The 12,185-nt window shown below is 42.3% G+C and overlaps 1 protein-coding gene across 1 annotated transcript in view; it reads left to right on the top strand.

Moving 5' to 3' along the window:
* Window positions 1-711: 711 nt before the first annotated feature.
* The window catches only part of TGFBRAP1 (transforming growth factor beta receptor associated protein 1), a 104,530-nt gene continuing 93,056 nt past the window's right edge, over window positions 712-12,185 (top strand). Inside the window, 2 exon segments of the mRNA XM_030201455.1 lie at window positions 712-798; window positions 1,049-1,777. Of these exon segments, the coding sequence (XP_030057315.1) occupies window positions 1,087-1,777 (691 nt within the window). The 5' untranslated portion in view covers window positions 712-798; window positions 1,049-1,086.

Raw genomic sequence — 12,185 nt, 5'->3', positions numbered from 1 at the left:
GTGAAAGGAAAGTTTAATTTTATTTCCATTTAATTTCAATATATTCCACCATCTTTATAACACCAGGCTTCCCAAGGCAGATTACAACAACAGTTAAAATGAACCCATCAGGAAACAGGATATCCTCACTGAAATGTGGCCATCTGTACTGTATACAGTGTATCTATTTATTTAGATTTTAGTGTAAAAAAACAAGCACAAAATACAGAGTTTAAAATTGCTTTTATTATACCAGCTATAACAATTTTAAGCTGTTTTAAGGATATTCAACAAGTTATTTCATTTTATTTATATCTACATATGGGAAGCTTTCATATAAATTAAAAAGTTAAAAAAATCTTTTGTCCTCCACCTTTTACGGCACTGCCTATCTAATTCAAACAGCTTTAGACTTGTTACAGATTGACCAACAATAAAGAACAACGTGGATGCAGCAGCTCTTAGGTTTGCTACTTTGCTTGCTTTTGTTTTGCGTGAAGTAGAGATGATGATGACGGCTGCGCGGGGGGAGTGGAAACAGAGATTAACCTAATTGGCTTCCTTGCTTACCGTGGACTTCATAAATCTTCTTGGTATAAGCTTCGCTGTATCAGCCCCAGCAGAAAGCAAGTGCGGTTGCGCTTAATTTATCACAGGGAAAAAGCTCTTTCGGACATGCTGCGCTCTCCTCTGACGCAACTTCCTGTTTCCGACAAGGCGGGATGTAGGGAGTGAAGTTGCGATGTGTATATCGTAGGGGACGGGGCATCGGAGAAGGAAAGCTGTCTGTGGGATTGTTAGTAGGCGATCTCAGGTCAGGTATGAGTTTGATCGGGGGTGGGTGGAGGGTGTTTGAGGGAGAGGTGTCGTATCGCGGACAAGGAGGAGAGTGGAAGATAGAGGGAGAGATGGCAGATTATGTGGAGGGGAGACCGATCCGCGAATGCGTGTGAGAGTGTTGAGTACAGTACAATAGGTGTGACTTGGTATTTGAGAAGTATTGTAGCTGGGCCTGGTGGTGAGATTGTTCCTTGTTCTGAAGCATGCTTTCTTTTTCTGTTTTTGATAGGGTGGCAGAGAGTACATTGCCGTCTCCAGTTGCTCACCATGAGTGTGCAAGCTTTCCGGTTGGTGTGTGCTGTGGACCGAGAGCTGTTGCCACAGGTGGACAAGGCTGCAGCCCGCATTGAGTGCCTGGAATGCTGTGGCCATAATCTCTACCTGGGTACCAGTGATGGCTTTATCCACCATCTGCTGCTGGAAGAGCGCAGTGGGGTCATGCCAGGCCACTGTACTTTTTCTGCCTCCCGCCAGCTTCAACGTCAAGTGGGAGCCAAGAAGCCAGTGAATGAGTTGCGGGCTGCCTCGGCACTGAATCGGTTGCTGGTGCTGTGTGATGGTATAATCTCCTTGGTGCATATGCAGAACTTGGAGCCTGTGCCCAGCGGGGCCCGTATCAAAGGTGCTGTCACATTCACTCTGAATGAGAACCCCCTCAGTGGAGACCCCTTCTGTGTGGAAGTGTGCATTGTGTCTGTGAAGCGCCGCACCATTCAGCTCTTTCATGTCTATGAAGATCGTGTGCAGATCCTGAAGGAGGTTTCAACCCCAGAACAGCCTTTTGCTGTAGCCATTGATGGCCACTTTCTCTGTCTGGCACTCACAACTCAGTATATTATTTTAAACTACAACACAGGTGCCTCGCAGGATCTGTTCCCCTACAGTAGTGAGGAGAAGCGGCCCATCGTCAAACGCATAGGCAGGCAAGAGTTCCTGCTGGCAGGGCCTGGAGGCTTAGGTAAATATATATTTACTCTGATTTAAACAGAGCTTTGTGGAATGTTTGCTGCATATAGAAATGATAAGTGATACATTTTGTTGGGCTGACATAACATTTTTGTGTCTAACTTCTTTCATCAGGTCTCAGAAGTTAAGGGTATCACCTTGCAGCCTGTTATATTGATCTATAATTAAATAAAAAGTAAATTTAAACTAAGATTGGAGAGTTAAGAAATGAACTTCATAGTTCCATACATTCTAACAGCATGAGCTAATGCCATATCACATTTTATTTATTGAGATTTTTTAACCACCTTTATGAAAAGATTCACCCAAGGCGGTATACAGCACGTATAGTTTAACATAAAACTTATAATTTTGTTAACAGCATAACAATAGTAAAAATTGTCAAATATAAACATGAATACAATAACCCCCCTTTTACAAAGCTGCACGGCAATGCTGACGCAGCCCATTCAAAGTGAATAGATTGTGTCAGCATTACCATGTGGTTTTTTAAAAGAGGCGGCAAATGAGGTAAAGTTGAGAGCAGTAAATTAAAACCTAATAATAGGACTACCATGAAACAGTATAAAAATATACACAATTATCAGTACTGAAATTCAAATAACAGAGATATAATACGATGTCAGCGTAATACTAATGAAACATCTATGAATGCATTAGAATATTTAAATAACATTGACATAATGTTAATGCTTTTCTGCAACACAGCTTACCATGTAGCCAAGGGGCCAAGTGCAGATATATAAATGGGGACAAAATGGGTGTTACAGAGTCAGTTGGGATAAATAAATGGGTAGCTAAACTCTAGGCAAGTTCTTTGTACAGTTAAACAAGATATAAGGAACTGGTCTAAGTTACAGTATGTATAGCAAGTTTAGTTCAGGTGCAGAGTGGTGTGTAATTAGTCACACTATGTATTAAAGGCTTGTGAGAAGAGCCAGGTTTTCACCGGCTTCCTGAAGTAGAGGTAGGCTTGAGTTTAAAGTAGCCCCTCTGGGAGTAAATTCCAGATCATGGGAGGTACTCCTGAGAAGGCTCGCAGGTATCATGTTGTACAGTTTCTTTTGATGAGGGTACAGATAGTGATTCTCCTTGAGAGGAACTTAGAGGTCTCAAAAGGTGTGTAAAGAGCTAAATTATTCTTTAAGTACTGTGGCCCATTTTGTCTCGAGGACCTTGAAAATCACACATAGAGGCGTATTTTCAAAGCACTTAGATTTACAAAGTTGCATAGTAACCTGTGGAGTCTGAGTGCTTTGAAAATGAGCCCCATAGATTTTAAAATTTAGCTCTGTAAGGTACTGGTAGCCAGTATTGTTTTTGCATGTTTGTTGCATAGCCCATTGCATAAAATGGGTGTGCTGTTTAGTGACGTAATAGGGATCTCGGAGACATGGTGAGATGAAGATAATTAGTGTGACACTGTGATATCAGGTATAAATTATACCAAATTTATAAATGGGGGGAGGGGGGCACCTTATGTTAAAGATGGCACAGTCAGCTTAGAAGTCCTTTAGTATACAATATAGAATCTTTATGGAGAGGAATTCAATGTGTGATAGAGATGAGTATAGTAGTGAAGGTATATTATTGTCCACCTGACCAGGGCGAGGAAGTAGTCATGAAATACTAACAGAAATAGAAAAGCAAATACAATTGGTATCACAATATTGATAAATCTCAGTTATCCCTGTATTGGTTTGGGTAAATGATTAGGATGATAGGAGGTAAGGTTTGTAGATGTCATTAAATTGCTGTTTCATGGAGTAATCAGTTTTGGAACCAGTGAGAGGAGAAGTTTAAGAACTTGTCTTCACAAAAATGCAGGACCTGGTGCAAGGTATAGCAGAGATGGGGCTATTTTGCAATAGTGATGATAATGTAGTCAAATTTGACGTAATCATTGGAGGTAGAGCATCGAGGAAAAGAACTGCAGTAACATTTACCTTTTAAAATGGGAAACCTACTACCCAAATTATTACATCTGTTCATGGCCTTGACCCTTCAAATATCATGTTTTTTTTTTTTTTTTTTAATGGCTCAAAAGAAGGGTTTTCCACTATATCTGGAGCAAGCGCCTTCCGAGAGTTCAAGCTCGGGCAATGTGTCATCCTAAAAAGCTAGGAGGCATGGCACTACCAGATTTCTTGTTATTTTGTCAAGCTTCTCAACTTCGTATTCTGGCAGAATGGGTGGTTAGTTCAAAGAGGGTGTGGGTCCACATGGAGCAGAAGTAGCTAAACCCGGTACTATTGAGAGCGATACCCTGGCTACCTAAGACCGAGTTTTTGGGCTGAATGAGGCAAGTACCCTTGGGGGTGGAGGCCCACTTAATATTTAGCATCTAATCAAAAAGAAAAGTTTTCCCACTAGATCCTGTTTTCTCCTTGCTATGATTCGTTATGCCCCAGGCTTTAATGCAGGGCAAGAGGACAGGGTCTATGAGCAGTGGGAGGCAAAAGGACTGGCTACTTTAGAGCAAATTTTGGAAGAGGGTGAGCTACACTCATACCCAGACTTGCAAGAGGAGTATGGTATCCCATTGCACCATAATTTTCACTATAGATAAATTAGAGATTATATATTACGTAAAGCTAGAGTGGAAACTAACTGAGACAGTTTTAGAATGAGCAGGTGGAGGTAAGGGATGCGTGTCACGAATGTATCAGGCTTTACTCTTGTTTTACTTGTTCATAGGCCCCTATATGCAATGATGGGAACAAAATTTGGGTAAGGTAATAGAGGAGAAGAAATGGGAGATGGGCTTTAGATATCTGCTTAAATCCTCTATTAGTAGTACACTAATAGAAAATGGACATAAAATGTTGTGCCGATAGTATTATATCCCATAACAATTGTTTCATATGTATCAGGCAGGAACGGGATTATGTTGGAGACAATGTGAATTGCCAGGAAAAATATATCATATATGGTGGACGTGTCCTGCTGTGAAAAAGTACTGGCAAGATATTCATTCCCTTACACAGCAGGTGCTTGGGAGGCCTTATCCCTTGCAAGCAGAACATTGCTTATTACACCATAGACCCTTTGGTATAAAAAGAACATCATAGTTGGGCTATATAATTGTTCACGGCAGCCCTCTTGGCTTTGGCTACTGTATGGAAGAGCGCATTGCTTCCCTCTAAATCCACCTGTTTCAAGAAACTGGATTATCTTCATCTTATGGTGGAACTGACAGCCATTAAGAATGGACAGTTAGACTCTTTTCATAAGACTCGGGACAAATATCAAGTATGGCAAACAAATTTCCTGAGGGGTGACTCCAGAGGCCCTGCTGACAATTAAGGATTTAACTAGATGTTATAAGTGAGGGGAGGGGAGGAAGTGTATTGAAACTGGGCAAAGACTCCAAGGGAGAAAAGGGATGGGGGGATGTGTTCAGAGGATTGTTGATATGCTGAACTATGATGCTGTATGTTTATTGATCTTTAATAAAACGTTAAATTAAAAAAAAAAAACCTCAATACAGTACCTGGTTTATAATGCTCCACACTTCACATTTCCAAGTAAGTATCATAAGAAAAAACTTAAAACCTCATACAACAAATGCATACTCATTAAAGTCCCATTGTCAGTTGCTGATAAGCATGCCTTTCTGTCCCTACTCATAGGTTATACCAATGCTTGCTCGGTATAAAAGTTTGAGGGGAACCCCCCCCCCCCCCCCCCCATTAAAGATTGGATAACCGAAGCTCAATTTGGTCGTGCCCTTATCTTCAAAACGTGGCTACATGCAAAAGATAATCCAGCAATCCTAGATATATGGCCATCTGGATACTCTATTCTTCATTGCCCCAGAGCCAAAAAGAAGAGGTGGCTTAGCTCTTATTTATAAATCATTCCTTCAGGTAAAAACTGTTAACGAATTGCAATCCCCTGACTGAGAAATTACTCTATAAAAGCTGGTTCCCTATCCAAATCTATCTGCCTCCTATTACCATATCGTCCTCCCAATAGCTGGAACCTGACTGAGGCCGATCGCATCTACTATAATAAAACGCTACTCCAACATTCTGAAGCTGACTCCGTGGCTTCACTGAAGGGTTCATAACGGTGTCACATCTCTCTCTGCTGCGCCCTTGTGTCAAAACGCGATGACGTCAAGGGCGGGTAATCAGAAGGCAGAACTAAGGGAATGAACTTGAGACGGCCAGGACTTTCAATGACGGGGGCATGGGATACAGGACAATCGAGGGGGGACAGGGAACACAGGAGAATAGCTGGGTGGCTGGAGGGGGGGCTCATTGGATGGCTGGGGGGGGGCAGGGGGTGCAGGACAATCACTGGGTGGCTGGAGGGCAGGGGACAGGAGAATAGCTGGGTGGCTGGAGGGGGGCAGGGGAGACAAGAATCGCTGGGTGGCTGGAGGGGGGGCAGGGGACAGAGAACAATCGCTGGGTGCTGGAGGCGGGGCAGGGGACAGAGGACAATCGCTGGGTGCCTGAGGGGGGGCAGGGGAGAGAGAAGAATCGATGGCTGGCTGGAGGGGGAGGCAGGAGACAGGAGAATCGCTGGGTGGCTGGGGGGGGGGGGCCAGGGCAGAGAGGAGAATCGCTGGGTGGCTGGAGGGGGGCAGGGGACAGGACAATCACACACACTCTCACAGACACCCTCGCACCCAGTCTCACTCTCTCTGTCATGCACACACACTCGCACGGTCCTGCAAACCACGCAGAGGGGGGGACAGGCAGGGGGTCCTGAGACCAGAGGGGAGGGGAAGGGGATTCTCAGACGAGGGGGGGGGGGTCCTCATACCACAGAGGGAGGGGGAGGTAACTCTGTGACACATACACTCTCTCTCTCACACACACACACACACTCACAGTCAGTGTCTTTCTCTCTCTCTCTCTCTCTCTCTCTCTCTCTCTCTCTCACTTTCACACAGTCTCTCACACTATGAGGCATATTTTCAAAGCACTTAGCCTTCCAAAGTTCCATAGGTTTCTATGGAACTTTGGAAGGCTAAGTGCTTTGAAAATATGCCTCTATGTCTCACACTGTAACACATTCACTCTCTATGTGTCACAGTCACTCTCACACACTCTCGGTCTCATACACTCTCTCGGTCTCACAGACAATGTGTGTATCTCACACACTCTCTCACACATGGAGGGGCATAATCGAACGAAAACGTCTATCTCCATGGGCGTTTATCTCAGAGAACGGGTCCGTGAAGGGGCGGACCGAACCGTATTTTGGGAAAAAATAGACGTCCATGTTTTATTCGACAATTGTGAGCTGGGCGTTTTTGTTTTTCAGCGATAATGGAAAATGAAAGCGCCCAGCTCAAAAACGAATAAATCCAAGGCATTTGTTCGTGGGAGGGGCCAGGAGTCGTAGTGCACTGGTCCCCCTCACATGCCAGGACACCAACCGGGCACCCTAGGGGGCACTTTTACAAAAAAAAAAAAAATGTAAAAGAGCTCCCAGGTGCATAGCACCCTTCCCTTGGGTGTTGAGCCCCCCAAATCCCCCTCAAAACCCACCACCCACAAGTCTACACCATTACTATAGCCCTAAGGGGTGAAGGGGGGCACCTACATGTGGGTACAGTGGGTTCCCATTTACCAGCACAAGTGTAACAGGTAAGGGGGGGATGGGCCTGGGTCTACCTGCCTGACGTCCACTGCACCCCCTAATAACTGCTCCAGTGACCTGCATACTGCTGCCAGGGAGGTGGATATGACATTTGAGGGTGAACATAAAAAGTTGTGAAACTGCATATTTTTGTGGTGGGAGGGGGTTTGTGACCACTGGGGGAGTCAGGGGAGGTCATCCCCGACTCCCTCCAGTGGTCATCTGGTCATTTAGGGCACTTTTTGGGGCCCTATTCGTGGAAAAACAGGGTCCAGGAAAAGTGCCCTAAATTCTCGCTAAAAACGCATATTTTTTTCCATTATCGACGAAAGGCGCCTATCTCTGATCGGCCGATAACCACACCCCAGTTCCGCCTTCACCACGCCTTTGGCACGCCCCCATCAACTTTGTCCGCATCCGCGATGGAGTGCAGTTGAAAACGTCCAAATTCGGCTTTCGATTATACCGCTTTATTCGTTTTTGTGAGATAAACGTCTATCTCCCGATTTGGGTCGCAATATAGGCGTTTTTCTTTTTCAATTATAAGCTGGATAGTGTATCTGTGTGAAACACACTCTTTTTCACATACGCACTCGCACACACTCTCATTCTCATACACACACTCTCTCACAGACACTCTCACACCCAGACTCACTGTCTGTCACACACTCGCACATTGACTCTCTCTCTCTCACACACAGTCACTCTCACACATACTCTCTCTCAAACATACACACTCCGAGGAAAACCTTCCTAGCGTCCGTTTCATTTCTGTCAGAAACGGGCCTTATTTACTAGTATCCACATAAGTGTCAATAATGACAATATCATTATGATTGGTGATAACTTACATCTTGAAAATGCTACTAAACAATTCCTTGATTTCCTTAATGTCTGGCAATTCTCATTATTCAGTGGAATATCCTTCCACATCAAAGGACATCAGCTAGATTTATTAGCAACCAAATTTGCAGACCCTGTTAACTTTCACATATCTGAACCACAATGGTCCCCGATGCCTTGGTAAGATCATAGTAGCCTTTCTTTCAAGCTTAAACTGGAAAGAATCCACCCATTCATCTAAGCATACTAACACATCTTATACCTTCAAAACCAGAGGTAAAATTGGCCCCTCAAAATTTTGGTCAAACAAACAACTTGGTAACTTACTTTCTTCTAATCCATCTACTAATTTCATCCAACAATGGAATGACACTTGCAAAACTATTCTAGACAAACTTACACCAATTAAAAACAAATCCCAACCAAAAAAGAAGTTATTTCCATGGTTTAACAAAGACCGTCTACAAATGAAACGTAAATGTAGAAGACAAGAATGTGGATCAAAAACAAATCCAAGGAACAATGGATTAATGGGAAAAAACTCCTAAAATAATACAAGAGCACGATTATGAAAGCAAAAACCACTTATTATTTAAAACTTATAGGTGAAAAAAACAGTTAATCCACAAAAACTTTACACACTAGCAATGAGCTATTGAATACTCAACCTGTATTTACTACAAACGAGCCCACTCCAACATCTGATCAATTGGTGTCATATTTCGAGCATAAAATAACAAATCAGACTAGAACTAAGTAACTCCTTAATATCAATAGATAATTTTCATAATCTATATGATCTTTCACCACTATGCTTCTAAGCAGACAGAATCTGATTGACCTTTCACCCACTTACAACTGATCAAGTCAAATGGAGTTCACAAATATGCTAAATCAACAATGCCTGCTTGATAACTGTCCTAAGTACCTTCTCAAATCAGCCTCTAATGTACTCATCAGCTGTTTGCACTCAAACGTAACTTTAATTATATCTCAGGGCCTATTCTCCTCTCAAAATGGCAACATTATTTTGACTCCCATACTGAAGAATACCCAAACCAACCAAAGTGTAGTCTCTAACTACAGACCAGTGGCTTGAATCCCATTATTGGTAAAGTTAATGGAGGGGTTAGGGGGTTACACATGCACTGACTAATGGATGCAAGGTTCCACGTTAGGAGTTACGGACCAAGAAAGGGATCTGGGTGTCGTCGATAATACACTGAAATCTTCTGCTCAGTGTGCTGCTGCAGCTAGGAAATCGAATAGAATGTTGGGTATTATTAGGAAAGGTATGGAAAACAGGTGTGAGGATGTCATAATGCCATTATATCGCTCCATGGTGGCACCGCACCTTGAGTATTGTTTTCAATTCTGGTCGCCGCATCTCAAGAACGATATATCAGAATTGGAAAAGGTGCAGCGAAGGGCAACTAAAATGATAGCGGGGATGGGACGACTTCCCTATGAAGAAAGACTAAGGAGGCTAGGGCTTTTCAGCTTGGAGAAGAGACGGCTGAGGGGAGACATGATAGAGGTATATAAAATAATGAGTGGAGTGGAACAGGTGGATGTGAAGATTCTGTTCACGCTTTCCAAAAATACTAGGACTAGAGGGCATGCGATGAAACTACAGTGTAGTAAATTTAAAACAAATCGGAGAAAATATTTCTTCACCCAATGCATAGGAAACTCTGGAATTCGTTGCCGGAGAACGTGGTGAAGGTGGTTAGCTTAACAGTTTAAAAAGGGGTTAGACGGTTTCCTAAAGGACAAGTCCATAAACCACTACTAAATGGACTTGTGAAAAATCCACAATTCCAGGAATAACATGTATAGAATGTTTGTACGTTTGGGAAGCTTGCCAGGTGCCCTTGGCCTGGATTGGCCGCTGTCGTGGACAGGATGCTGGGCTCGATGGACCCTTGGTCTTTTCCCAGTGTGGCATTACTTATGTACTTCACTCCATTTTATATAGCTCACAATCCAGTTTTAGACCTTCTCACAGTACTGAAACTGTTCTCACCACCTTTCTAGCTAAATTTAGATGAAAACGTTTTGGTAATAAAATATTAATACTCTAATTTGATATGTCCAGTGCCTTTTACAGTGTTGATCATAATATCCTAAACATCTGTGGAGCTGTGTTAAAATGGTTCTCAGGCTTCCTAAGGTCTAGATCGTACCAGGTGAAACAATTGGATACAATTTTGTCAGCATGGTCCCCTGTTTGTGGAGTGCCCCATGGCTCTCCATTGTCCCCCATCCTGTTTAACATCATGTTGATTCAATTAGGCAATTTATGGAGAAAAATGGTCTCCCATTATTCATTTATGCAGACGATGTTACCATCTACATTCCATTCATTAATAAATAAATAAAATTACTCATATCATCAGATTAGGTATCTCTCTAATGGAATATTGGGCATCCAATTTCAAATTAAAATTCAACACCAATAAAACTAAATTCTTAATAGTTACTAATCCTCATCACGCTATAAATCTTAAATCATTTACCATTGAGAACATCACATATCCCCTTGACTCAACTATGAAAATCTTAAGAGTCACAATTGACCAATTCCGCACTCTAGATAACCAAATTTTTAAAGTGGTCTTGAATGTCTCCAGTTCATTATGGAAATCAAGACTAAGACCATTCTTCGCAAAAATAGGCTTCTGTACCCTAGTGCAATCCCTAGTCCTAACAAAATTTGATTACTGCAACTCTATTTACGCAGGACTTAAAGGGGATCTCCTAAAAAAACTACAAACATCTCAAAACACTGCCACACATCTCATATTCAGACTACCACGCTTTACCAAAGCACCCCCCCCCCCCCCACATTCTGAACGATTTGCATTGGCTGCCAATAAAAGATAGAATATCATTCAAGCTATGTATCTTCAGAAAATTTTGTATGGTTCGTCCCCAATATACATGAACAACCTCATTGAATTACCCTCATGTAATGCCTCTAAATCATCTAAAGAACATCTTATCCTACATTTCCCAAATTGTAAGAAAGCAACCTAAAAAACAATCCATACTTCTAACTTTTCATATCAAGGCACTAACATTTGGAACGCCTTACCTAAAATCATCAAATGCACCAAAGATTATTACACGTATTCTGAAGTGTATTGAAAACTTCAGTCTAGTCTTTAAGGAAGTAAGCACTCTTTTCAAATAAACTCATGGCATTAATTTTTACCTCATCCCACCTCCCACTACTCCTGTGTGTCCCAGTTAATACTAGCCCTTTACCCTTTTCCTACATATTTCAATTATCTATCTTAAATCACTAAGTATTTAATTACATCTGTTCCTAAGTATTTAATTACATCTGTTCCTAACTCAAGTTTTACTGGTCTAACATTATATGATGTATTTTACTTTCTGTTAATATATTTTGAACATGTTATGTAAGCCACATTGAACCTGAGTTCTACTCAGTCTAATGCTGGATATAAATGTAATAGATAAATATAAGACTTTTGATGAGGTATTAACCCTGGAATCTCAGAGTAAGGTGCCCTTGACATTCCATCACCATCATTTAAAGGACTTTGCAGTGCCACCTTGCTTTGCTCAGTTGAAGAAGGCCTGGGCTGAGAGCCTGAGCTGCCCCATTTCAGAGGGTTACCTGTTGTCAGGGCTGAAGGCTGTTAAGAGCCTTAGGGACCATGTCCCTTATTGGGAATTACAATATAAAGTTCTAAATGAGCTTGCTAAAATGAAAAAAGCTGCTCCTCCTCAGCCTGCCTTAAATATGGTCAGTTGAATGCCTCATTGGGTTATGTGTTGTGGAAGTGTCCATCTGTACAATTCCTTTGGCAACGAGTTATGGCTTTTAGCTCCAGAATCTGGTCCCTCTCAATCCCGGTGCAGCCAAGTCTTCTATTTGGTGGTGTTCCTGCTATTGTTCCACACAAACAAGATACTTGCAGTTTTCT

This window comes from Microcaecilia unicolor, chromosome 4 (genome assembly GCF_901765095.1).
Source record: "Microcaecilia unicolor chromosome 4, aMicUni1.1, whole genome shotgun sequence".
In the NCBI taxonomy this organism is placed as follows: Eukaryota; Metazoa; Chordata; class Amphibia; order Gymnophiona; family Siphonopidae; genus Microcaecilia; species Microcaecilia unicolor.
This window is presented reverse-complemented; position numbering and strand designations above follow the sequence as displayed.